The sequence below is a fragment of the Pleurodeles waltl genome, chromosome 4_1 (genome assembly GCF_031143425.1).
Source record: "Pleurodeles waltl isolate 20211129_DDA chromosome 4_1, aPleWal1.hap1.20221129, whole genome shotgun sequence".
Classification (NCBI taxonomy): Eukaryota; Metazoa; Chordata; class Amphibia; order Caudata; family Salamandridae; genus Pleurodeles; species Pleurodeles waltl.
The window spans coordinates 299,751,781-299,777,499 of NC_090442.1; the positions used below are offsets into that span (position 1 = coordinate 299,751,781).

The 25,719-nt window shown below is 40.7% G+C and overlaps 1 protein-coding gene across 2 annotated transcripts in view; it reads left to right on the forward strand.

Annotated features, from left to right (window-relative positions):
- ABTB3 (ankyrin repeat and BTB domain containing 3) overlaps positions 1 to 22,745 on the forward strand; it is a 635,003-nt gene extending 612,258 nt beyond the window's left edge. The window contains exons 14-17 of one of the 2 annotated variants that reach the window (XM_069228380.1): positions 3,244 to 3,325; positions 7,013 to 7,081; positions 10,055 to 10,168; positions 15,509 to 22,745. In XM_069228380.1, coding sequence (XP_069084481.1) covers positions 3,244 to 3,325; positions 7,013 to 7,081; positions 10,055 to 10,168; positions 15,509 to 15,718 — 475 coding nt within the window. In that variant the 3' untranslated portion in view covers positions 15,719 to 22,745. The remainder of the gene's footprint in view (positions 1 to 3,243; positions 3,326 to 7,012; positions 7,082 to 10,054; positions 10,169 to 15,508) is intronic. The other variant, XM_069228381.1, reaches the window with a different exon arrangement.
- The last annotated feature ends 2,974 nt before the right edge of the window (positions 22,746 to 25,719 follow it).

A 25,719-nucleotide genomic window follows, 5' to 3' on the forward strand; every position in this document is an offset into this window, starting at 1 on the left:
TAGTATTATCTCTTTTTACCACTATTTTACCTCTAAGGGGAACCCTTGGACTCTGTGCATGCTATTCCTTACTTTGAAATAGCACATACAGAGCCAACTTCCTACAGTCACCCTTAAGCAGGCCTTGTAGCAGACAAGGTATGGTGCCTAGCATTTAGCAGTAGTTCATGTAAGAATGAGGCCCTGATTATGAGTTTGGCGGACGGGAACACTGGTCCGCCAAACTCCCGACAGAATGGCAGCAACTATAGTGGCGACCTCCCCACCGGCCCCATTATGACTTTCCTGCTGGGCTGATGGGCGCAAACCAAGGTTTATTATTGCAATAGCAATGCTGCCGCTGGCAAGAGACACCAGGACCCTTGTAATGCGCACTGTCTGCACAGTCTGAGTGTGCTGGGCATGGCCCTCTGCACCTGTTCTCCTTCAGACTTTTCATGGCGGTGAAACTGCCATGAAAAGGCTGGCAGAGAACCAGGTTGTAATCAGCAGGGTGGTTGCTGATTGCAACCTGCACCCGCCAACAGCGGTCCCCTGGCGGATAGACCACCAGGGTCTTAATGTGTGGTATGACTGCCACAACTGCGGAGGTCCGACCGACACCGCAGGTCTGGCAGTCCTAGGACAGCCAGACTCATAATTAGGCCCTTACTATTGCTATGTACCCATAGTGACTTGTCCCAAAAGCTGTTTTCGCTGTTGCCGTCCTATGAGAAAAACTAAAGTTGCTATCTTTGGTTTTGGACAAGCTACTTTAGTAATTCAAAACTATTTTTAAGGTTTATTAGAACACCAATTCAATAATGAAGTCAGATTTTTGAACAACATTTAGGAAAATTACTTTTAAATAGTTAGGCTTTATCTGCCTGAACCTCAAGTAGGCTTGGTAGCATTAGCCTGCCAATCAGCTGGCCCCTGTCAGTGTTTCCCCTTAATGAGGGTCAAATACTGCTCTGGAGCTGAAACAAAGGCTTAGGCTTTTTGGCAGGAACACCTGGATATAAGGTATGTGTCTCCTGTGAGCTCAGAAAGGGCAACTGGAGAGGGTTCAGGAGCTTCATTAACTTTGAAGGGACCATAGTGAAGCCTGGCTATCCATAGTTAACTGTAAAAAGAGACCTGAAGAAAGGACGCTTTATATCCTGGACTCTTTGTAGCCAACTTGGCACCAGCCCAGTGGGAAGAGGAGCTTGTCCCAGACCAGTGTTCTGTAGTAGATGAGCAGCAGACTGCTCATTTTCCTAAACACACAACTGGCTGGCACAACAGTTGCGTCTAAGAGTAGAAAGGTGCTGCTATCTTAGACTTTCCTCAGAATAGTGCACCATGGAAACACACCCTCCAACTTGTACCCAGGGCTAAAAAGTAGGCTCCATAGGTACATTGGCTGAACTCCTATGTGACTGTGGAGCACAACAAGCTGCAAGAGGCCTTTTTCCTGAAGTGCCAAACTGACCAGTAGTACCAGCACCTGATTTGGTCCCTTTTGGTGGCCTCTGCTGGAGTGAGTTCTTCCTGGAATCTTAGATGTGACCAAGAGAAGCTGCTCCAGAAAATCTGAAAGTTGGGACTTAAAGAATTATTCGATCTCCAAGCCCTACCAAGCATCAGCAAGACCTCGCAGTGTCTTTTTTTGGGACTGGACTTTGCCTGATACTGCTGCAGGTTTACCCTGCTAGAGGAATTAAAGTTCCATGAAAATGGTTGAGTCTAAAGATAGAAATCTTTACTGAGAAAATGCACGAAAAGAACCGGCCCAATGCAAGAACTTCAGAATTTCTCCTGGTCAGAGCTTTTCCACCAAAATCAATGTGCAGGATCTCATCCATGGGCTATCTGTCTTTGAGAGGACTTTGTCGGGTACAGGTTGCTACCACAGTGACTTCCATTTTAGTCAGAAGGTAAAATCTTTGACCAGGATGACTCTCTGGTTGTGTCCACTCTGTGCTCTATCGCGGTTGGTTTGAAATCATACCAGTGAAAATTAAAAATGTACAGGACAGTCCCATGTTATTTATATCAACTGCAAGAATAGATGTACACTCATGTATCAATGACTACAGTGCAACAACTATCAAATGTCAGTTTATTACACAGAAGAGAATACTTGACATGAGAAAAATTGCATATTGCTAGAACTTTACACATGGAGAAAAGTCTCCCAATGGTCACAATGCCTCTTCGCTATGATTTTATCATACTGCACAAACTTAACCCTGGTGTTCTGGTATTTGGTTGAATATCAAATAAAAATGAAAAAGAAATGCCAATGGATAAACCATACATGCAGAAGCACAGAATGTAATAAGCTATTTGTTCCAATTGTTGTAGGATGGGAGGGGCATCATTACCCACTCAAGGCTTAACCGCTTGTGAGTCATGGTACCTTACCACCGTCCACAATGATAATAAATAGCATCCTGCGCATCTGCATATATACTCAACCTCTTCTGAGTGCTCCTCATTGTTTCTCATCCAGGACTGTATCCAAGACCAACACTATTTGTCTGGCCAGTTGAAACCTAGCCTAAAACAAATTAAGAACACTGGTAGATTCCACGAAGCGCAAAGTCTATATAGTAGTAAGTCATTTTTCAGTACTTTTAGCAGCTGTAGGAAGCAAAGAAGTAGAAAGAAAAATAGGGGACTAGTGGATAGAGATCAGGTTTTTCATTTATGAAACAATATTGCTCTCGTACATTTTACATGGAAATGCAAATGACAGAATAATGAGAAGACTTAGCATTTAAACCATTTTGGTAGCTGTATCAGTAAGGAATTTAACTTGGCTTTGGTCCACGTTAAAACCTATTTTAAGGCTGCTATCGAAGGACAGCAGACTATTTATAGAGTCTATACGATAGTGCTAAAAAATAGGTTAGCAAAATTCTTTTGGAAAATTCACATACTGAGCATAGTGCTCTCTATGCCAGAAATAGTGCAAAAATGAAAGTTGAGTAACATCATTTATGTTACATTCGAATTGCGCCCGCTTGCTGTTATCCACATTTTGCTCAATTAAGTCAACCATACTTGGACTTTAGGTCTTTATGTCTGGTGAGCATTAGACCCATTTTACATGTCCATATTAATGCTGGAGGCAAACACCTGAATAATTTACTACAGTGCCTTGATTCTTTTCACTGATTTCTCGTGTTGCTCTATTTGACATTTGAGATTCATTTTCTGCATTCAAGCTATCTTGCTAAGATTAAACTATAATTAAATGTGTTTTCTTTTCAGGTTTAAAGCACTACTCTCTAACAAACCTGCTACGGAGAACACATGCATTGAAATTAACTATGTCAAATATCACATCTTTCAGGTAAGGTAAATGTTATATCAGAGAAAGTGACGTTAATAAAAATCAATTTATTAGGCAGGTACCCAATGTTATGTCTCCCAGTGGATACACATATTACATGTTTTTGAGTGACATCCCCATATTGGAATATTTAAATTTGCCCTTACTTGAAATAAATTTGACTTTTTTGTTGATGTATCATTGCAATACAATTTGTTTGATGACATGTTTGAAAAAATACTCCAGAAAATAATGCTTGGGTAACACAAACTAGCTATTCTGTTTCTGAACTTCTCCAAAGGAGGAGGAACTAATGTTATAATACAAATCATAAACAATGTTGGAAGAGGGGTGTTAGGGCCATTGATCTACATAATCCTGGCATGGCATACTTTGTACCCTGTTTAAGAATCACATCAAAGTAATAGAACGTTTACCTCCCCCCCAAAATACCAACCCATATTAAAAGAAGTAAATCAATGTTTTACCAAGAGACTAGCATGTGGGAACCTAAATAGTTTGAACCTCCTATCAGAAGTGTGGCAGCAATTTATCAAGGTGTAAATATTTTCATAGAATAATAGACCTAACTAACAACCAAAGCTTAACTTTGTTTAGGAAGTTACTAGTAGAACACATGCTCAGGATCATCAAGAGGTTTGGTCCCATAAATATGTTTCATCTCACTGGAGAAAACATTGTTCCATCTATCATTCGCCTTGGCTTCTTTGACGTCAATCACTTTCATTCACACCGTGTGATGAAATGGACATGAAAGGTCTCACATACGACATTTTGTTTTTTTAATTTTATGAAACCTTGCTTGTTTTTAAGGAGAAAGATTGTGTGATCTGAACGGAGATGTCCTTCAGAGTTGTATTTAGAATAACTCAATTATTAAAGTTGATTTTTTTAAATAGTTGATGTAGTTTTTGTAGTCGGTATTACCTTCCTTGGCTTTATTCCACCTTGCCATGAGTTTCCTTGCCATTGCCATCACAATATAAAAACACTGTATGCATTTTTCCCCTTTCTTCATGAATCCAACTAAGCCACATTCAGTTGTATAACTACTAAATAATTAACCAAAGTACTAAAATAAAATTTTCAATTTATGAACTTTAACGAAGACAAATTCAACACCACGTATGGTGCCAATGATTGTTTTGTTGTTCAGGTAAAGGAAAAACACACCTTTTTTCTGGCTTGAACTCCTCAAATTTACCATGATGCCTTACGTTAACCAACAATATTTTTCTACCATTGATGATGCAGGTGCAGGTATATCAGTTAAATATCAGTTTACAAAGTAATGCTTACCAACTCAACAGGACAGAAATCCTTGCATCATAGGCCCACAGACCTTGGAACTAGTTGAGATTACCCAGGAGCTGCACATCAAACAATTAGTCATCACAGTTTCAATTATTAGTTTCTCAGTCAATAATGGGAGTCGGTGTGAGTTTAAAAGCTTCATTTATAAATCCTTTTAGTTGCTTAATCTGTATTGAACTCGCCATAAAGTATCATCAGTATCAATCAATAATTAGTAAATATAAACAATTAATATCAGAGAAAGTGCATTAAGGGTGTTCCATAAAGGAAAAGTCCTTATTCTAAATCTCAGGATGGATTTGGGAAGGACATGAAAAAGGTCTCATTCAGAACCCATAAAGAGTTCCAAATAAAGAGGCTAATTTATAACGCTTCAGAATCAAATATCAATTATCAATGAAAGCAAAACTTTCCAAAAAGAGATGTTCAAGAAACTCAGTAGAGTCTCAGAGTATCCAAGATTCGGGGCAGGAATGTGAATGAGGGCAATGAGTATGCCCCACAGAGAGTCTGGGAAAAAGTGGCCCAAGAACTCTAGCAACACGCACTAATTTGAAACATCATATCTAGACTTTTGCAACTTGTTTCATCTTCTTCCTCTGGTCAGCTAATCAGCAATGGGTGTCTTCATGGGAATAGGAACATCTTATCATTGTATCACTGCAAAAACAATAGTCCATAGACCACAATGTTTAAATGAAGCATTCTTATCAAATACTTTGTATTACTCTGCAAGGTTCTCGTCATTCATTCTGCTGAAGAAAACTGAAGTTTATGGTTATGGTTTTACATCATTTTATTAAATCACAAGCTACCTATTGATTTCTGACACTAAGCCCTTGTATACTTAAAAATATTTTTCAGAGTTAAGCTAAAACATTTTAATACATTATGATATTCTATGAACAATATGTCCAGCGCAAGGTTAAAATTAACTTCTTTTACATTAAATCATCGTATTCACAACATGTCAGCTTGTCCAAAGTTAAACATTGTTAACCTAGGTCACGTCTGCAAAAAGTGCAATTTCATCTATTCAAGCTTAATATGTGTAAATGTGACAGCCTACTGCTTTTTCACTTGAACTAAAGACATGGCATTTTCGTCAATGGCCTACATGTCAATGCTGTACATTATTGCATTCATTTTCATTATTTTAAAACTCTCCAACAATCATTATTGTGTTGTCATTGATGGCAAAGACAGGTAATTCTCAGGTTTCTGTATTATATTTATGCATTATCTGCCACCAAATGCTGGGCCTGCAGCCCTTTTAGGCAAAGGTTTGGTGTGTCTTTCAGGATGGCCGACCTTGAAAAAAGGTAGAAAAATTCATGGATGACAAAAAATTTAAGGACAGTACAGCAAAAAAACTGTTAGTTTTCAAATGTTTTGCTACTTCAAAAAGCTGGTTTCTAGGCCAAGTTGGAGTTTTATAATGTGGAGCCTTGTTTGTATCATCTCGCACTACATTTGTACTTTACTTGGCCAAATCAATAATTTTCCATGGAAGGGTAGATGTAAGCATCTCATTAAATGTGGAAAGCAGGACCACACAGATGTTTTAAACCAAACAAGGTTTGGCCAAGGGAGACAGATTCTTCTGCATATGATTCTTACAACACTTTGGGGGTCATTCCTACCCTGGCGGTCATAGACTGCCAGGGTAGGTGACGGAGGAAGCAACGCCAACAGGCTGGCGGTGCTTCCGGGGGCATTCTGACCGCGGCGGTAAAGCCGCAGTCAGAAAAGGGAAGCCGGCGGTTTCCCGACGGCTTCCCGCTGCCCCAGGGAATCCTCCACGGGGGCGCTGCAAGCAGCGCCGCCATGGGGATTCCGACCCCCTTCCCGCCAGCCTGGTTCTGGCGGTTTTCACCGCCAGAACCTGGCTGGCGGGAACGGGTGTCGTGGGGCCCCTGGGGGCCCCTGCAGTGCCCATGCCACTGGCATGGGCACTGCATGGGCATAACAGGGCCCCACATTGATTTTCAGTGTCTGCGTGGCAGACACTGAAAATCGCGACGGGTGCAACTGCACCCGTCGCACACCAGCAACTTCGCCGGCTCCATTCGGAGCCGGCTTCCTCGTTGCTGGTGCTTTCCCGCTGGGCGGGCGGGCGGCCTTTTGGCGGTCGCCCGCCCAGCGGGAAAGTCAGAATCACCGCGGCAGTCATTTGACCGCGCAGCAGTGTTCTGGAGGGGGAACTTTGGCGGGCGGCCTCCGCCGCCCGCCGAAGTTAGAATGACCCCCTTTGTGTTTGTTTGTGCCACTATGAGCATCAAAATATATTTTAGACATTAGATTATGCAGTGAAACATATCTTTACAATTTGAGAATTGAGCATTTACTAAGGCACGTGTTCTTCTTTCCTAGCTGGTAATGCAGTATCTGTACTGTGGAGGCACAGAGACGTTGTTAATAAAAAATAATGAAATAATGGAGGTAAGAATTACTATGTGAATGATAAATTTAATGCATCCCACAAATCTGCTGAGATTAAGGCAGGTCGTTTTACCTGCATAAATGGCGACTCTGTCTAACTACACCCGGAGATAAACAGTGACTGCGTAGAAATCACACTGTTCTTGATATAGAACATTATAACATATATTGAAGAGAGTGTAATTTCTGATGAAGACTGCCTTTGTGTTCTGCTTGAAACTCATTGCAAACTTTATAGTACTCCCTTCCTAGAGATATGAATGGTATGCCTTACAAGATATTAATTTACTTTAATGAAGAACAAGACGTTGACAAGAATCCATAAATCCCAATGAAGCAATTATTAACAGAGAACATTGCAAATATCAAGCATACAAGCTGCTGTGCATGGAAGAAACCCTTCTCTTTGAGTCCATTGAATGTTCTTTGTTTAGTGATGCATCTCAACCCCTAGGCTGGTTTGCAGTGCACTAGAAAGTAGTAAACTGTTGACTTAGAAACCAAAACAGTTTAAAGGGTGTGCAAAACTATAAGATTACAAGGTTTTGCTGTATACATTTAGTTAAGAATTTCTATTTACTTCTATGTGTGTTAAAGCTTTACTTCCTCTATGGACCATTCTAGCAAAACAAACATTAGTAAAGCCAATATGTCTCACCTCTAAAGGACCGAGCTATTGATTCTGCCACGCATGTTGCCAATCGTACACCTGTGCATGCATCAAGATCTATGCATATGTATGGGCAGCATTATTGCAAAGGGTTTTCTATGAAACAAATTTCCCATAGTGAATGCTGGAAATTAGTTGGAAGGAGGTACTATGCTTACAACCTCTAAATTCATCACAAAACACATGTTGTTCTATCAATCAATCAATCAGTGTTTTTTAAAGCACAACTACTCGTCCGTTAGGGTCTCAAGGCGGGTGCGTTACCACCAGGGTTTTTGAGTCAGGGCAACCGCCGCGAAAAGCCTGGTGGTTTGCTGCCTCATAATTCAGGCAGCGGTCTTAGGTATGCCACCGGCCTACAGGAGCTTACCGCCGGCCACGCCGGTCCAACCACACAGGTGGGACTGGCGGCGTTGTGGCAATTTGGCTTCAGCCAAACCGCCGTACTCATAATACAGTGTTCTTGACCGCTGGGTCCGCGGTGGTAAGACTGCCACTGCGAGTGTGGCGGTCATAAGACTGCCACACTCGTAATGAGGGCCTGTGTTTATTTACTCACCTGTAGATCTACTCCTAGACATAGGTGTATCTCTTCACGTTTTGCTATTCACCACTTCCAAATGGAGATCTAGACCTAGGTGTCAACAGAGGGGGTGAATGCTCTAACAACAGAATTTGAGTGTAAAGTTGCTATTAGTAACAGTTCACCTGTTAATGGACATCGCCGCCATTGATGTGGGTAATCTTCCTACGGGAAGAAAAGGAAACTGTAATAAAGGTTATTATTTTTAAAAAATACTTTGATGCCACAATACTTAATATTAACTTTGAACTAATAAAATAAAAAGCTATAGCACATTAGCTCACCAAATTATAAGCATATAAATTAGTAAATTATCAGACATTCATTTACAAATGTTAACCGCTCATAAAAATCCCCCCCATCAGCATCAATGTTATTTGTATGCAAATCTTGGTAAAATATATATATGTCTGCCAGTATCATCTCACATGGCCTCCCACAAGCCGTAGCGATGGCAGTGCATGTTCGGGTGTCAGAACCAACAAAATCCAGCAAACACCCCAGACTTCCCACTGAAGAAAACACACACTCCAAACAGTTGCTGTGAAATGTTTTTAATCCAGTGCAGAATATCAGACTAAACCCCTAATATGTTTCAGCTTGTGTCTTGGTCACCTAGTACGCATAGAAATTCAATCACAAACTTACATTTTTATTCGATTTAACTTTGTCATCAGGCAGCAAATTGCAGTGGCGGAGGAACGTCACCCCCTCCAGCAACAGCTGCAAACATTTTACATTAAAATGATAATAAACTATGTTGATTTTCATTTTATTGTAAAAGTGGTGGGCCATGGGCATGACAGGGATGGAGGGAGGGTGCACAGCACTTCCTTCAGTGTACATGTATGTTTGGCTGGCTGACTCAGCAACACATGCACACTGTGTTGCCAGGTTGGAGACAGCAGGCAGAGGCTCCCACTCTGCTTCGGAGCACTAAGCAAGGGCGCTCCCGACAATACTAATGCTGCTTTCATGCTACTAGCAGCACGAAAGCAGCATTAGGATTGGCCACAGGGCAGACTCGAGCCTGTGCTTACTGTGAGGAACAAGAAGTAGCAGAGGCGGTGAGGAAGGTGCGTTTTTTAAAATTACTCTTTTTGTTTGTTCTCCTCCCCGCCAAGTGACACCTCGGCCCTTCCACCTACACCCCCCCTACCCACCCTCGTCAGCAGCAACTGCCTAATTGTGCCTCTGCATGGGAATAGAAGCCCAGCATTATTGTTGCGCTTGTACGTGGACAATATTTTTCAGCGATAAAACACCAACAGCATGCCCTGTGCTCTGTTCTGCTGTATCCACTGCCCTAACAATGCACCACTGCCAACTATTCTTTCTCAGTCCAGCACTAAATTAACGAGTGCCTTATCTTCCATGGTGAACTGCAACATGAAAGGCAGCATAAGAACGAAAGATAAGTCGGAGACATTCACACATCCTTTACTTATATTTTAAGTAATAGGTCCTACATTTAGGCACATCAGCTTGCATTAAAGTTGTTTTTCAGCTTCTCTAGAAGATTATTATATCCTACCTTCAGAATGGCATGTCACTCAGGCCCAGTTAAAAAACTGGGGCCAGTGTACCCCATGATAAAGCATCAAGAGGTTGTGGCATAATTTGTAATGTTTTCAATTAGTTGCTGCTTAATTAGAGGTTTTCATTTTTAGCATGATAATATGATGATAAATATTTTTGTAATTTTGTATTTTGTTTTCAGCTGTTATCTGCTGCAAAATTCTTCCAACTTGAATCTTTGCAACGTCACTGTGAGATCATCTGTGCTAAAAGCATTAATACGGATAACTGTGTGGATATTTACAATCATGCCAAGGTAAGGCAAAACACATACATTTCTGTGCATTGAACTCATGTGCCATCATTCTTCCACTAAGTTAAAACAGCCTAACCTGTGAAAAAATATTATTCCCATATCATTAGTAACCTCATATATAATGAGACAGCACTAGTCTTTTTTTCCAAAATGGATAAAAAAGGACGACCTTTTCAGTCATCACCCTTTATTGATTGCATGCCTCTTCAATGCACCTGCCTATGTCAAGAAACTGCATTTTGAATATAGTTTGGTTTTGCTTTGAGTCACAAAAAAGACTGATGCGCACTTAACGTTTGTAGTATTCACTCCTCACTAAATATATTATGTGAACCTCTTAATTATGAAGTAAAGCTAAAGGTTGAGTCATAGGGCCTGGTTACAACCTTGGCAGATGGGATACTCCTTCACAAACGTGATGGATATTCCACCCGCCATTTTACCTGTTCCATAGGATATAACGGAACTTGTAATACGGCAAGCAGGATATCCGTCACATTTGTGAAGGAGTATCCCATCCGCCAAGGTCGTAATCAGGCCCATGGTCAATGAAAAAGACAATATCTGCTCTTGTGAACTACTGGTCCACTTTCCAGTGGAAGACAGGAAGCCTTGCAACCCACTTCTGTCATTAGCTAGCTGAGCTCTCATGCCCGATATACCATCGACAAGACACGTAGGTCACTATATCCGGAGACTCTGTGTAGACTTTTTATCAGTCAGAAAGTTTTATTGAAGACATACCAGTATATGAGATAGCTTTAAAAAAAAAAAAAAAGCAAATATATTAAGAGAATATAGCAAAAATAGCCCATAAGTAATATATGAATATAACTAAACTTATTTGAAGTAAAATCAAATTACCATTTAACTTCTAACATAAAAATACTAGGTACAGAAATATATTTCTCCATTAAAATGTATAAAAGGGGGGAAGGGAAACAGTAGCTCCATCTTAAGAATAGAATAATAACTGCTCAATTAAAAAGAAAAGACGACCATATGTGAGAACCAAAAAGCACATGTTAAATTGCATATTTGAATTTTAAACAGTAGCAACAGAGAGAATAATCATGTAAAGATGACGTATAATCTTTCAACTGTTTCTTAGAGTGAAGGCTCCCATTATTGAGAAACTCTGTAATGGGTAACCATATAATGTTATACTTAATTACCACTAATTATGGAGTTATATAAGTAGTGTCCAGTCTATGATTATAAGAAACTGAGTACCACCTTGCTTTAAAAAAAAGGGATGAATTCTTCCAATTGCTATTTGCTGAAAAGCAGTACCAATCAGAAGGTCAATTTAGTGGTTACTGGGACAGAATGAGACCAGTTCTCAGCTAAGCCACCAGTAAATAGATTCATGAATTGAAAGTGAGATTAACTTGAAACATTTCATTAATTTGTTTCCAAACCTCTCTTAAAATGATATTAACATTTGGACAAAAGAGTAACATATGCATTAAATCACATTTAGAACTATTACATGCTCAACAATTGGAACTAGAAGTTTCAAAAACGTTTGAAATTGGTTTCAGAGTGAGGATTAAACAATTTCAAATAAAATTAAACGTTTCACTTACATTTGCTGCTCTTGAAATCTTTTGTAATCTAGTCCAAACGTTATCCCACAAGTTAAAGACTAAGGGCCACATGTTCGAAATTTCGGATTTGCGACCAGCAAATTGCGAGTGGCAAATCCGAATGTAGGATGGTGTCCCGGACACCATCTGCGATTCGCAGGGGGGTCTCAAATGCCCACCTCTAATAATCATGAGGTGGGTCGCAATTTGCGACCCCCTTGTAAATGGCGGCCCACACAGGGATGGTGGCCTGCTGCGGACAGCAGACCACCATGTCTGTAACTGCTTTTCTGGAAAAATGTTTACAGTGACATTCACAATGGGGAAGGGGTCCCATGGGGATCCCTTCCCTTTTGCAAATGAGTTAGCACCCATTTGAAATGGGTGCAAACTGCGACTGGTTTGCGACCGTGTTCACGGTCACAAAACAATCCTACATTGCACTGCGAGTCGCAATTAGGAAGGGAACACCCCTTCCTAATTGCGAGTCGCAAACACATTTTGCGATTCGGTAACCAAGTTTCCGAATCGCAAAACTGGGTTTATGCATCGCGATGTGCTTTTTGCACGTCACAAACAGCGAAATTCGCTGTTTGCAAAGTGCAAAAAGCTACCTACATTTGGACCAAAGACACATTGAAGTCATATTCCAAAGTAGTTCAAGTTAGTTTAGAATTAAATCTAGAGAGTCAAAGACATCAGAAATGTGTATAAGACAGAAGCTTTAGGAATAGATTTTGAGAGAGGCACGCACTTTTTCTCTGTAAGTGATAATAAGGAATGAGAGTGTAACGACTGAAATTCAGTACACACCATAAAAGAGGAATCTTGAAAAAAATGGTGAACCCAAAAAAATGTGTTTATTGTGCCACGATCTGCAAAAAAGGCTTTTGTTTTCTATCTTAATGTATCTGTTGTAGCAAATGGAGTATTGAAGAAAATCGTCTTGTGGGGTTTTACCATATCTGAAATAAGGGTCAAAAAGTTTACAGGTAAATTTAAAAACAGGAGGAGAGAATCTAGGAGGACGAGATGGGAATGAAAGAAATGCTTAAAAGGAAAAAGGATGGATACCACGTCTCTCCACCTCAACCCTTAAGGGGAAGAATACATTTTAGTAGATAGCAACCAATATGAGCTTTGTTGTAAAGCAAAAGCTTGGTGATATGAAGAAATATCTGGGAATTTAACACTGCCATAATGCTGATCTTTCTTAAGCTAGTCTTGGGCTTTTATTGTTCGATAAAACATTAGACAAGCAGTGAAAATAGGAGGAGGGATATTAAGTGGGATCAATTAAATGGTATACATAATTGAAGGAGATAACATCATTTTAATGAAATACAGTGTACCCCACCAGGACAGATATAAAGGATCCCCAATTTATTAGTAACTCCTTGACATCCTGAATGGAGTTGGTAAAAGTACACACAAATAATTTATTTGAGCAGGTGCCCAAAAAACCTGTAACCTCAAACTCTGCGTATGCTTATCTTTAAAATCCTCTATGTATGAAGCACAAAGGAAATTACTGTGCTAATGTGCTTTATTGAATGTATGCCCCTCTCGCAACTGGGTTCTGTATATCATCCTAAAACATCAACTCAGAGTGGCTTGCTATCATGCCACCTGCAAAGTTAGTTCAAGCTTTTCTATCCTGATCCAGTGGACCGACCCCTCCCTTCCCCCCACCCCCCTCTCTCTCTCTCTCTCTCTCTCTCTCTCTCTCTCTCTCTCTCACTCTCTCTCTTTCTAGTTCTTTCTTTTTCCCTATCTCTCCCTTTCTATCTTTATCTAACTATCTATCTATATATCTTAATGTGTGTGTGTGTCTGTGTGTGTGTGTATGTGTGTACAATCCTGGTTCATGTTGTGAGTGACACAACTCGGACACTGGCTGCATTCTGCAGAGTGAAGAGGGTTTACAGTGTGATAAAATTACACAAAGCACCCACATGCCAAACAAACACAAAAAGTGCCAGGTAAACATTTCTGCATAGAACCATAATTATCTGGGGCTTATGATGTCAGTGTTCAATCAAAACCTGGTACACATAATGGGTAGTGTATGCTAGAAAATGCCTGCATTTTGCAGATTGCAGACAGGTTGAAATGTGAAAATTGACTCAAAGCACCCATGGTTCCAAAGAACAACAAAACACAAGAGCCCAATGGTGTATCTTTGTAGTTCTTGTTTACATTTCCTATGTTCTGGTGTCTTTCCCTCTCATCCTAGCATGCTGATGGACAAGGAACGTTGTTTGAGATCACTTGAATATTTGAGAACTCTACTCTACACCTTAAATATCCAAATGCAGCAATAGCTGTAATGTTCTGAAATATGTAGGTAGGAGGATGCATTATTGTAGTTGTTATTTGAGTGTTGGAGTAATGTATCCAAACATACATGTACCACAAGTTATTTCAAGTGTTCCGCTCTCCTGTGCTCCCTAGTAGTCAATCTTTTTTCCTCTTCTTTGAGGCTAACCTGGACCAACTGAGAAGCCATCTGCTGCAGACAGTTAGCAAACTAAGTACAAGAGCAGCTGTTCTAAAACAAAAAAAACCTAATATGGTGGGGTAATAGTGCATGTTTAGCAATATAATGCAGCCATGTAAAAATTGGAAAATATATTTCTACATTCTTCACTTTAATAACATCATTTATTGGAATAGATACAAAGAGAAGCAAAGCATGGACAAATACATGTATTAATTACTAAGGGCCTCATTAAGACTTCGGCGATCCTTTTCCAGGACCGCCGAAACTGCTGCAGGCAAAAGACTGCCAGTGCTGGTGCCCTTTTGCCCGCCATATTAGGAGTCCTTGGAGGACTTCCACCCACTTCTGGGCGGAAATCTGACTCCGAAGTGGCGGATGCATCACGAGCACCACCACGGCAGCAGGATTCCACCGCCATATTACAAGCCGTAATATGGCATGGCGGAGTCCTGTGGCGTGGTGGTGCTGGCGATGCAAGACCCAGTGCGTGTCTGCAGAGGGGAGGTGGTGAATGCATGCATATATGCGAGTGAATGTGAATCTGTGGGTGCGTGTATGTGCGTGTGTATGGGGCGTCTGTGTGGTTGAATGCGAGTGAGTGGGGAGTGTGAGTGCATGTTTGTGAGTAAGTGGAGGTGTCTAAGTGCATGTTTGCGCATGAGTGGGAGTGTGTGTGGATGTATGTGTATGCTGAGTGGGTGTGTATGTGAATGCATGCGTATGTGAAGGGGTGGAGGGTGTTTGTGAGTGTGTGGACGGTGGGGGGGATATGTGCATGTGTTGGGACATATGTGCATGTGTGTGCTGGCAACAGGGATTGAGATTCCTGTCACCGGGTGCGTGACCGCCAGGGTTTTCATGGCGGGGTGACCGCTACATAAAGTGTGGCTTTTTGCAGCCTTGTAATCCGGCCGGCAGGCTGAGGCCTGCAGCCGGATTAGAGGTGCTGGCCACGGAAGTGCAACCACACCGGTGGGGCAGGCGGAGTTGTGGAGGCTTGGCGTCTGCCAAGCCCCACATCTCGTAATGTGGCGGACCGTCACAGCGAGACCACCAGCCTCGTTATGAGGGCCTAAATGTCGAATGAGGCTTCACATACAGCAATATGCAATCCTTTACAGATGTTTTTATTGATGTACTAAATTGTACAGCTTCTCCTCAGAAAGTGTTTTGATGCAAATATGCCTTTTAGTATGAAAAATAGGAATAGATGTTTAATTCTTCATTTTGTTTGGTCTTTTTTTGTAGTTTCTTGGAGTTCCTGAGCTGTCTGCTTATTGTGAAGGCTATTTTCTGAAGAATATGATGGTCCTCATTGAAAATGAGGCCTTCAAGCAGCTGCTGTATGACAAGAATGGAGAGACGACAGGCCAAGATGTCTTGGCAGACTTGCAGAGGACGTTGGCAATAAGGATTCAGTCTATCCACCTGTCTTCTTCTAAAGGTTCAGTGGTATAAAGCAGAGAGCCAATCATATAGCACCTTCACATCACTTTCTCTCATTGCTGAAAGGCAGACGAATAGTACAGCTTCGCGTGCGAATTCTCCTATTTGTTCATGGAAGGCAGCATGTACGTCCCTACATCTGACCTCTGAGTGAGAGGAAAACAATATGCCCGCCACACTTTTTTGTAGGCAGGCATTCTGTATCGTGCTTGATTTTCAAAGGACAATTTAAAGAACATTTCCATGATGAAGGATGCCAACGAATGCCAGACAAGCCACCTGCACCAGTACGCCAAGAATGAGACGAAGGAACCACTGCTCAAGAATGCCTTCTGTTTTCGTTGCTATGCAGAATGTAGCCCTTTAGACCTAATTTTATCGTCCGCCTGCTGTACCACATAGTAAGGGAGCATCAGATGTCATGCGATATCTCAAATGGATTGAACTGTTTTTGAGAATTGGACGGACTGTTTAAACTAATGAGCAACTATTTACCGGAACGTTTATAGGGGAGGGCAATTTATACACTTTTCGTAATTATGGGATGGATTTGAAGGCAACAGATTTTTCCTTAAATTTCAGATTTCGGAAGCAGCGGCTGTGCAGAGACCACGAGAACCTTTCCTTTCCTCACACTCTCAGTCTGTGTTTCCTGGACAGACAGACAGAGGACGTTTTCTGGACTTTTCTGGATAGGTGGTCTTTTGTGGCTCAGCGGCTGGTAACAAAAGCAGGGACACTGCCAAATGTTGTCAGTTGTAGTGAAATAGGAAGGGATCGGCGTGCCCATTGCCAACAGTGACTTGGAGCGAGACAAGAGTAACAGCACTTGCATGGGCTTTGATACCAAGCTCTGTCCGTGCTTCTCTTTGCCAAGAAAAGCGCATTGTCCCTTGTCGAGTTCCATTCGTGAGGTCTACACACTGAACCCCCTGCTTCACTGTGACTCGATTATGTGAAGTTGTTTCTTTAAAAATTTGTGTTTGTAGATGCCGGTTTCCATTTTTTAACTCAGAGTAAGTCATGAGTGGAATTGTTATGGACAGCTGCTTTCTTTTAGTAATATAAGCCATACAGTACTTGTTGATAGGACAGAGAAGACAGTTAATTTAATTTCACTGAATTCTACATACAATGAAGGCTGAAATCCCTCCATGAACTTGATTTGTTACCTGGCAGAGCAGCAGTTGACAGCAACACCACTAATGCCACCTCATTGTTGACTGTACCTTTGCATGCACCACTTGCCGTGTAGTCTTAACGCCCATTGTGAACCTTTAGTAGAGGTCCATTTTGGTGTCAGATTCACAATGGTGTGTATTTTGTTGATTCTGTAGCATGCTACTTTAGACACCTGGCTCTGATCAATGAAATAGGCCGCTCCCTTCTGAAGTGAGATGTAGCTTTGGACACTTGGACTATGTGTGTCAAGTGCATTTTGATGTGTATGGCTTCTGGAACACTCAGGCCACAAGCATTTTTGTATCATTTACTAAGGTGTTATGAAGCTGTTTTATAGCTTTGATCGGGAGACCCTTCCCTGGACGCTCAGCCATTTTTATGCTGATGTGGTATGAGCAGCAAACCACAAAGAACTGCGTCACTCAAAAACACCATCCATCTTCAAAGACCAAGCATGATCTATCAAACAACCTGTCTGCACCTGGTGTGTCAGCCCATGTGCGATGTTGTCTGGAAGACTTCGATAAAGGTCTCTTAATTTTCCGTGAATGTGTACGGCTCGAGACATTTTAAAGCAGATGCTAACTTCTGGGGCAACAGTCGTTTTAAAGGGGTGCTTGTGTTTCATTTGGTGTGTTTTCCCAGGTTTAAACGGAGTTTTCCCGCTACAGGAAAAACGTATGTGCAAACGCTAATGGTAAGAAATGCCAGTAAAGGCGGAAAACTGGACTATTAAGAAAACAAAAACTTGGCTTCTTGTTCCTTGATTTCCGAGGCTTACTTTACTTCATTGTAAAAGCTGGCAAAACGTTGATGCGAAATGTTTAACAAAAATACGGTTGTTTTAGTGGGGAAACATATTTCAGGATGGCAGCGTTGATATAGGATGAGTGTACTGTGGTTTTTATGCATCTAAACTATTGTTTGCCGGGAGATGGCCTTTCCTAGCCAAAACTCAAACTCAGAACCACTTACAGTGTTACAAACTCACTTTAAACAAGTAAACCAAGGCTACTAAAGGGATCTCTGCATATGTGAGCATTGTCCAAATCTATGGGTGCTAAATTCAAGAGTACATTTTAGAATGCGAGATCTAACGTAGGTCCGGGGGGTATAACCCATACCAGATTTTCAGACTATCCATGTAAGATACATTTTCTTAAAATGGGCTTGAATGGCACTTATTCATATGATCAATGAGTTTCCCAAACATTGTGGCACCAATCTGGACCTCCCCTCTACTTGAAAGATTTGGATACACATAGCCCTGGTTGTGCTGCAGCCTGTCTTTTAATTTACAAAAATCAAGCTACCTTTCTCATGGAAAACATCATGCAATGTATTTTCCATTTTGAATTTGTTTTGTGTGATAAAGATTATCTGTCCTCTGAACAAGAGAGGAGAATATGAATGTCCCATTAGCAGCCTTCACCATCCTAAAGGCGCAAGTAAAATCAGCATTTTCAAGAGCTTGTTCTATGCAAAAGTTTCCGAACATAGGCACCATTTTGTGACTTATATATACAGATCCTAAAAAGACCAACACACACACATAATCACGGTAAAGGAAGCACACAGGGCCTGACAAACAGATTGTGTAAAACATCGAAGGTGCAAAACTGACTGATTCACCTGTGTGCACGCCAAGGAGGTTCTACATCCAGCATCTAAAGGCAAATTGGTTATGCCTCGTTATTCATGTATTTCCCCAGAGAAGGAGGATGTTCTACAGTTAGATGCTTCACACAAGGGAATGTGTGGAAAACGGAACTCTTCAATTTTCAAGATGGTCTAGTGGGTCAGCACCACTGGAGCTCCTTCGTATAGGTCGATGGTAGTTATAATATTTACAGGGATGCTATGAGGCCTGCATAAGTTATCAAAGTAATATGTAATCAAATCAAATCATATCAAAGGTTTTTCTGTGCTTTACTGGATAGGGAGCTCCTATGTTTAAAGTATTTAAATAGGCCTGATAACCTGCGTGATGCCAGAAAAAATTGGAGTGGCTCAAACTATCGGAATAATGAAGTAACCTCAGTTAAAATCCAGGGAAAGTAGATTTCACATTTGCATTTTATGGCGGTGCATCATTTGTAGTGACACTGAGACAGGTGCTTTATGGTAGTAATACCTGTGTGAAATGCTGCTGCTCCTCGTGCCCTGTTTCAAATAAAAGATGCTGCTGTCATTTCTTTGCAGTTATTACATTCTCATAATGTCACATTTCCAACCGCATTTTCTTACCAATGAAAGTTCACACTGTTTGATAAGCTGCCCATCACTGCTTTAGTAGATTGTGAATGGAAGGGGGGATGAGTAATGAGTTAGGTCAACAAAGTCGATTCATCACCGGCTCAGCGCAAGTGAGTGGGAAGTGGACGTTTTTTAAGTGGCCTTAGAGTGATTTTAATAAAAAAGTCATGTAGAAGTAGAGTTGTATATGGGGATGAAGAACGTTTTACTGATGGTGGGAATCTTCTTTAATGTTTTGGGGTCCTACATTGCAAAATATGAGGAACTAAGGTTCTCACAGCACAGCTGATGTCAAAAAGTGGTTAAAAAAGTAGGCACAGTGATCTTATGATAGTTCAGAATTAGTCAGAATATCAGTGTTTAATTTGAGTCGGCGGTTGCAGGTGGGGCTCACCGGCACTAATTTTTAGGAACCAGCACTTATTTTTCCTCCTCAGACTTTGACCCAGAACAAGAGAGAAAAACACAAAATAGGCGAACGGTGAGGAAACAGTGGCAAAAAAAGAAAGCATGGACGAAAAAGAGCCTGATCCTGCGATAGATGGGCAGGGAGTGTCTGGTTGTGAATGAAAGAGGTATGAAGTGCATTGAAGACTAGGCAGCCTTGGTATTCGGCAACCCCGACATTCAGTAGCACCGGCCACGGGCCTCTGAGCAAAACTTTGGGCTTTGTACTTATTCTTTCACAAATTATTAACTTCAAAAATAGAAAGTGCTTGTACATCAATCCGGAATGGCAGTGGTTTAAACCAGAGTCAGCAGCAGGGAGTAGGTAGGTGGCAGTTCTAGGATAAAATCTCCATGCCACAGTGACCATTAGGTGACCTCCCCTGGTGAACGTTTATTGACTATGGAGTGAACACTTACAGTGGATATTAAATAACAACTCCCTGTGCCTACTGAGAGACCACTTCGAATGACTATTGAGTTTGATCCTCCAGTTGCCATTGAGTGAGCACCACCAGTGGCCATTGGCTACTGCATGTGTCGGCCCAGCGTGACGATTGTGTCATAGGCTCCACAAAAACATCTGAAATGCCTGCCACTGACCATTAAGGCAATTATGAATGATCACAGGCCTTCTTCGTAGACAAAAACAAAAGTAAGCTTTGTGTATTAATCCTGAAAAACCTTTTCTAATTAAGTGAAACTTGAAAATGTATAATCCACCAATTTAGTCTTTGTAAGTTACATTCTTCGTTGTCTTCGTTGTCCAGCCTTACAACAGTTGTTCCCACTGTATGTCTACGACAGAAACATTTGATAAGGACAGGTTTGCCCACAGATGTAAACTGTATTCATGACTTAAAATGTTATATTTGAAATTAAGAGAAATAATATTCGTGTGTTTTAGTAAAAGTAATAAGATCTTTCAGAGCACTTTCTGACGCTTAGAATTGAGTTGGGCAGACAGGCCAGACAATGGCACTTTCTGCACCAGCACTTTCTACTCCACCGTGAAGTTGAGGAAAGTTGTTGCAATACCCATTAAACTAGTTATATATTGTTGGATGCTTTTTAAAACTGTGTTAAGAAATGTAGTCATGTAAATCTCAGTCATACGAGCAGGTATACTAATGTTGTAATGCGCAGCTTACTTTTATTCAGGCCACATCACAGCACGTAATGTCGCCACAACAGATTCAATCATATTTAGTGATAATGATTACTTTGATGTCACTCAATAAAATTCGCTTTCATCTGTGCCGGTTCTTGGCACAATTTCAATGTTTTGAGAGAGATGGAAATAAGATAAGTTTTTTTAAGCAGTCTAGACAAGGATATCAAAGTAATTAAAACATACCTTTAAGGGCTATATATAATCCTAAATCAATAGAATGTCAAATAACCCCTCCCCCCAAGAAATATGAGAGGAGGAAATCATGCAAAGACATGGAAACATACCCCTGTATATTTGAAGTAAAAAAGTAAATGTAAGTCTAATGAACCTTGTCCATCAAAGTTCATTTTTAATAATGACACACTTATTGTCAGCAAGTCGTAAATAATATATAGACTTCGTCAGGCTATTTATTCTCTCTGTATTCCCTCTCCGTTTCCTTCAGCCTAATGTTATGTGTTTTTATTTCCTGGTGCTATTTTTAATAATATCTGTACATTATTTCTTTATTTTCCATAAAGCAAAATATTGTATTATACTTTTGTTTAATAAGATGTACTTTTGAATATGCACAATAATGCACCTTCAAGAATTGTTGAAGGAATACAGTCTGCTAACCCCCTAATTTCTTTCTGTGTAATTCTACACTTGGGAGCTATTGCTCAGACATCCAACAAGCAGATTTCAATGCATTTGTACTTGCTTCAGCCACATGGTGAGCATTAGTATTGTTTAAATGCAGGTAGTTGCAATACATATCTTATTTTGGGTGACATGCATTGCTGCCGTGGAACAGGTGTAATACAACACATAACTACAGTAAGAGGTGTTGCCAACTATATTACATGGACACACCTCTGTACTGAACATACTTTGCATTGAGTATGGGTGCACTTCTATTGAGTAACGGTGTACCTTGTACTGAGTATAGGTGCACCTTCCATTATGGGGGTACCTTTCAGTGTGTATGGGTGTACCTTCTACTGAGCATGGGTGTATCTTGTAATATGCTGCATCCACTTGTATCAGGGAGTAAAGTTCTTGAGAGTGATGTTCATCCTTGCAAGTGTCTGAGGGAGCGCAGGAGAAGTAAAGTGAGAGAAGCAGCAGCCGAACAATCAGCTACTAACATGCTACATGCAGTTTACAGCCTATAGATATGTCTGTGATAAAAAAAACCCTCTTGGAACTGGCTCAGTGTCCCCTAATGGCACACTAAAACGATTGTTCTCTTGTAGTTCATCGCACAGCAAGGGAGTCAAAAGTGGTAGAATACTTTTGAAGTGATCAAGAAGAGATAAAAGAGGAAGTAACTCCTTTGATATGATGCAACTCAGAAAGTATCAAATCAAATGCTTCACTTTAATGAAAGCTAATAAATCCCTGTAAAAGTTGACTTTGAGGATACAGCACACATATTTTTATGACTTTTAGTCCTACTTTGAATGTAAGTGATGGGATAGAATTTGTCACATTTTAGGTTGTGATCCTTTTTAGTGTGTTGCCAAATGAGTGACATGATGTAGTGGGTATCCTTGGAGTCTCAGTGCTGCTGCTTTCAGTGCTTGGGACCACTCTCCACATTACTCAGTGAAGAAGGGTATCTGCTGAGGGCACACCATAGACAGAGTAACTTGCACCCCTAATAGAATAGCTTTATGTGTATATATAATATGTAAATCTAAAAACAAAAGGTATTTGTTGCTTGCAGTATGTACAAAAATGTATATATCTTTATCACAGTGTTCCTTGCATTAAATTGTTTGCCTAAAGTGTACTTGTGATTGATTCTGATGTGGTTATTGTTTCAGCATATTTTGCATGCCCTCCGTTGTTGGAATCAACAGGAAGAACTATATTGTAGCTTGCAAAACACTCTTGTTAGCTATGTTTTGTGAACATTGTACAATAATGTGAGCAATATTGGAATATGAACTTTTATTGGTTATTGGCAATAAAAAACTGTTTTTATTGATATGACATGTAAGAGGTTTTATTTATTTCTGCCTGTTGAGACCTGGAGCAACCATGAGTACAAATCAGTTTTTATGAATGTGCACCTGTTTTTGCAGTAAAGTGTCAGCTACAGCATTTCGGGCAGCTATTCTAATGTTTGTATTCATGGTTGCTGTCTGTACCACCACGGATGTAATATTGAAGAAAGGTATGGACTCTGTATTTCTCTCAATTAAAAGAAGCCCAAATGAAACAGTGGGTGCAGCAGGTTCAGTGAACTTATTATGGTGAAAAGGTTGTATGTTGTTAGCAAAAATATAATCTGACAAGAGCAGTTTGTCCTAAATAGCACTGACAAAAATATATTCCCATTGGCTTGACTTAAATGAGGTAATATAGTTTTAGTTATTTTTGTAGGTAATGTTTAGGGCACAATATTTGTGGATGTGGATACCAGTGCAATATTTTGATGGGCATATCCCAAGTTCACTTTTGACATTCTGCGCTTAAGTACTGGCAGACAACTACAGTGCTTAGAAAGAGAAAAGATTAAAACATTTTATTAACATACATCAAGAAGGTTAGCCTCCAAAAGGTTTTCAGCTATAAGAAGATAAAATAGTACCTAAAGTTTTAACCTTCTTCCTTTTCCCATACGCTTTCAAATTTTTAATCATGCCATACTTCCAAGACAACCGTGCCTCAGAGGGCTACTTCTCAGATTCCTTGAACTTGACTTCATGCTGTTTATGGCTCAGATCAGTCCCACAAAACAATATCTCTTTTATCTTCTCATACTTTTGTCATCACCCTAATTCAGCTCCACAGCAACTTCCATATCGCTGAGAGGCAAAGGGATAAATAAACCTGCTGCTCTTTGCTTCAATACTGGCTAAGTTTCACAGCGAGCTCATGTTATGTCCCTTAAAACAGTATTTCCAAGCAGCTGATGATTTAGATGCTCTATTAGTAATTAAGAGTCAGTTCAGTGCCCTTCAACGACTACCTCGAAGAGAGCCAGCACATTCTAGACTTGACAACATTTGAACTATCTTCCCAGATTTCAAGACATAACACATCTTCCCCCTTACCTAAAACAAAAAATAGCTAAAAAATACATAAATTAAATTAATATCAACACAGCAGAGAGATGTTTAATGTGACAACACAAAATCATCAAAATGTTCTGGTTTGTGCACCAACCTTTTTGTCTTCCTTAAATCCCCTTGATCACTGTACAGTTCCAGTACAGTCTTAAGATAAGGATCTTTCTCCACATTTTTATTACAGCATTCACTCAAGATCACTTTCTTAACCACTGTGACTCCCATCAATAAAGCCAATTACGTTTCCTTTTAATCTCCACTACCACTTGTCTCACCACAACCCCCTTGTATGGGACATCTCGATAAGAAATCTGCCATGCAATTTTTTCCTCCTTGTTTGTGGCTCATCCTGAAATCAAATTTGTGCATTTCGGATAACAACCAAATTAACCTTGGACTAGCATTTCCCATGCCCTTGTCATTCTACATGTGCACTAATGGTTTATGGTCTGTGACCACCACAAACTCTCTACCCCATTAATATGTAGAAAAATGATGAACACCCCACGCAGAGGCCAAGGCTTCATTTTCAATGGTGCTATAAATTCTCTCAGCTTCTGCAAGTCTTCTTGAAGCAAAAGCTACACTAGTCTCTATCCCTTCATGCATTTGTGTGAGTATAGTACCAATCCCTGAATTGCAAGTGTCTACCGTTGTAATAGATGTTGCTTTTTCTTTGTTTAGTTGTATGGCTGGTACCTGGCAAATCAAATTCTTTTTAATGTTATGAAAGCCTCTTTTTGTTCTTGTTCCCAAACAAATTTAGATTTTTTTCTTAGCATCTCCCTTAGAGGTTCACTTTGTAATGCAAAGTTTTGGACAAAGCGGGAATTATACTTGCTGGTGACTCGTAATTGGTCCTTGTCAGACGGTTCAGCACATTCTTGGATGGCCATTAAAAGATAATGGGCGCGATGTAGCAAGTCGTTTGCATGGCGCAAACTGCGAAAAATGTAGTTTGCGCCATGCAAATGGCCTCACGCGATGCTCATTCCCAAATTGCGAGTCGGTACCGACTCGCAATTTGGGAATGCGACTCGCAAATAGGAAGGGGTGTTCCCTTCCTATTTGCGACTCGCATCGCAATTCAGAGTTGCTTTGTGACCGCGAATGCGGTCGCAAAGCAACTCGCAGTTACCACCAGTGTCACACTGGTGGTAACTCATTCGCAAAAGGGAAGGGGTCCCCATGGGACCCCTTCCCCTTTGTGAATGTCGACAAAAATATTTTTTCAGAGCAGGCAGTGGTCCTATGGACCACTGCCTACTTTGAAAAAAACGAAACCAAATGGTTTCGGTATTTTTTTCATTTTGCAACTCGTTTTCCTTTAAGGAAAACGGGCTGCAAAATGAAAAAAAAAACTGCTTTATTTAAAAAGCTGACTACAGCAGGCCACCATCCCTGTGAGTGCAGGGACTCGCTATGGGGTCGCAAAATGCCCCCATAGCGAGTCGCAGAAGGTGTCTGAGACACCATTCTGCATCCGATTTTGCGACTTGCAAATTGCGAGTCGCTCAGACTCGCAATTTGCAAGTCGCAAAATCGGATTTTGCTTCATCTGGCCCTATGTTTGGGTTGAATCACCTGTGAGGATATCCTGTGTCCAAAATATTCCAGCTCCTGCACTAACAATTGACACTTCTCTTGTTTCACTCTAATGCCATGATCCTCCAAGATCCCCAATACTCTGCCCAGTTTGTTCAAGTGGGATTGTACCGAGTTACAACATACTAAAATGTCATCTTGGTATGTGAATACATCACTTTCCTCCTCCAACAACCGGTGCATCAGTTTCTAAAAGACTGATGCCACCGACGCCAAGCAAAACAGCATTTGCAGAAACCTAAATTCTCCGAATTATGTGTTGAATGCAGGCAAATCCCTGGATTCCT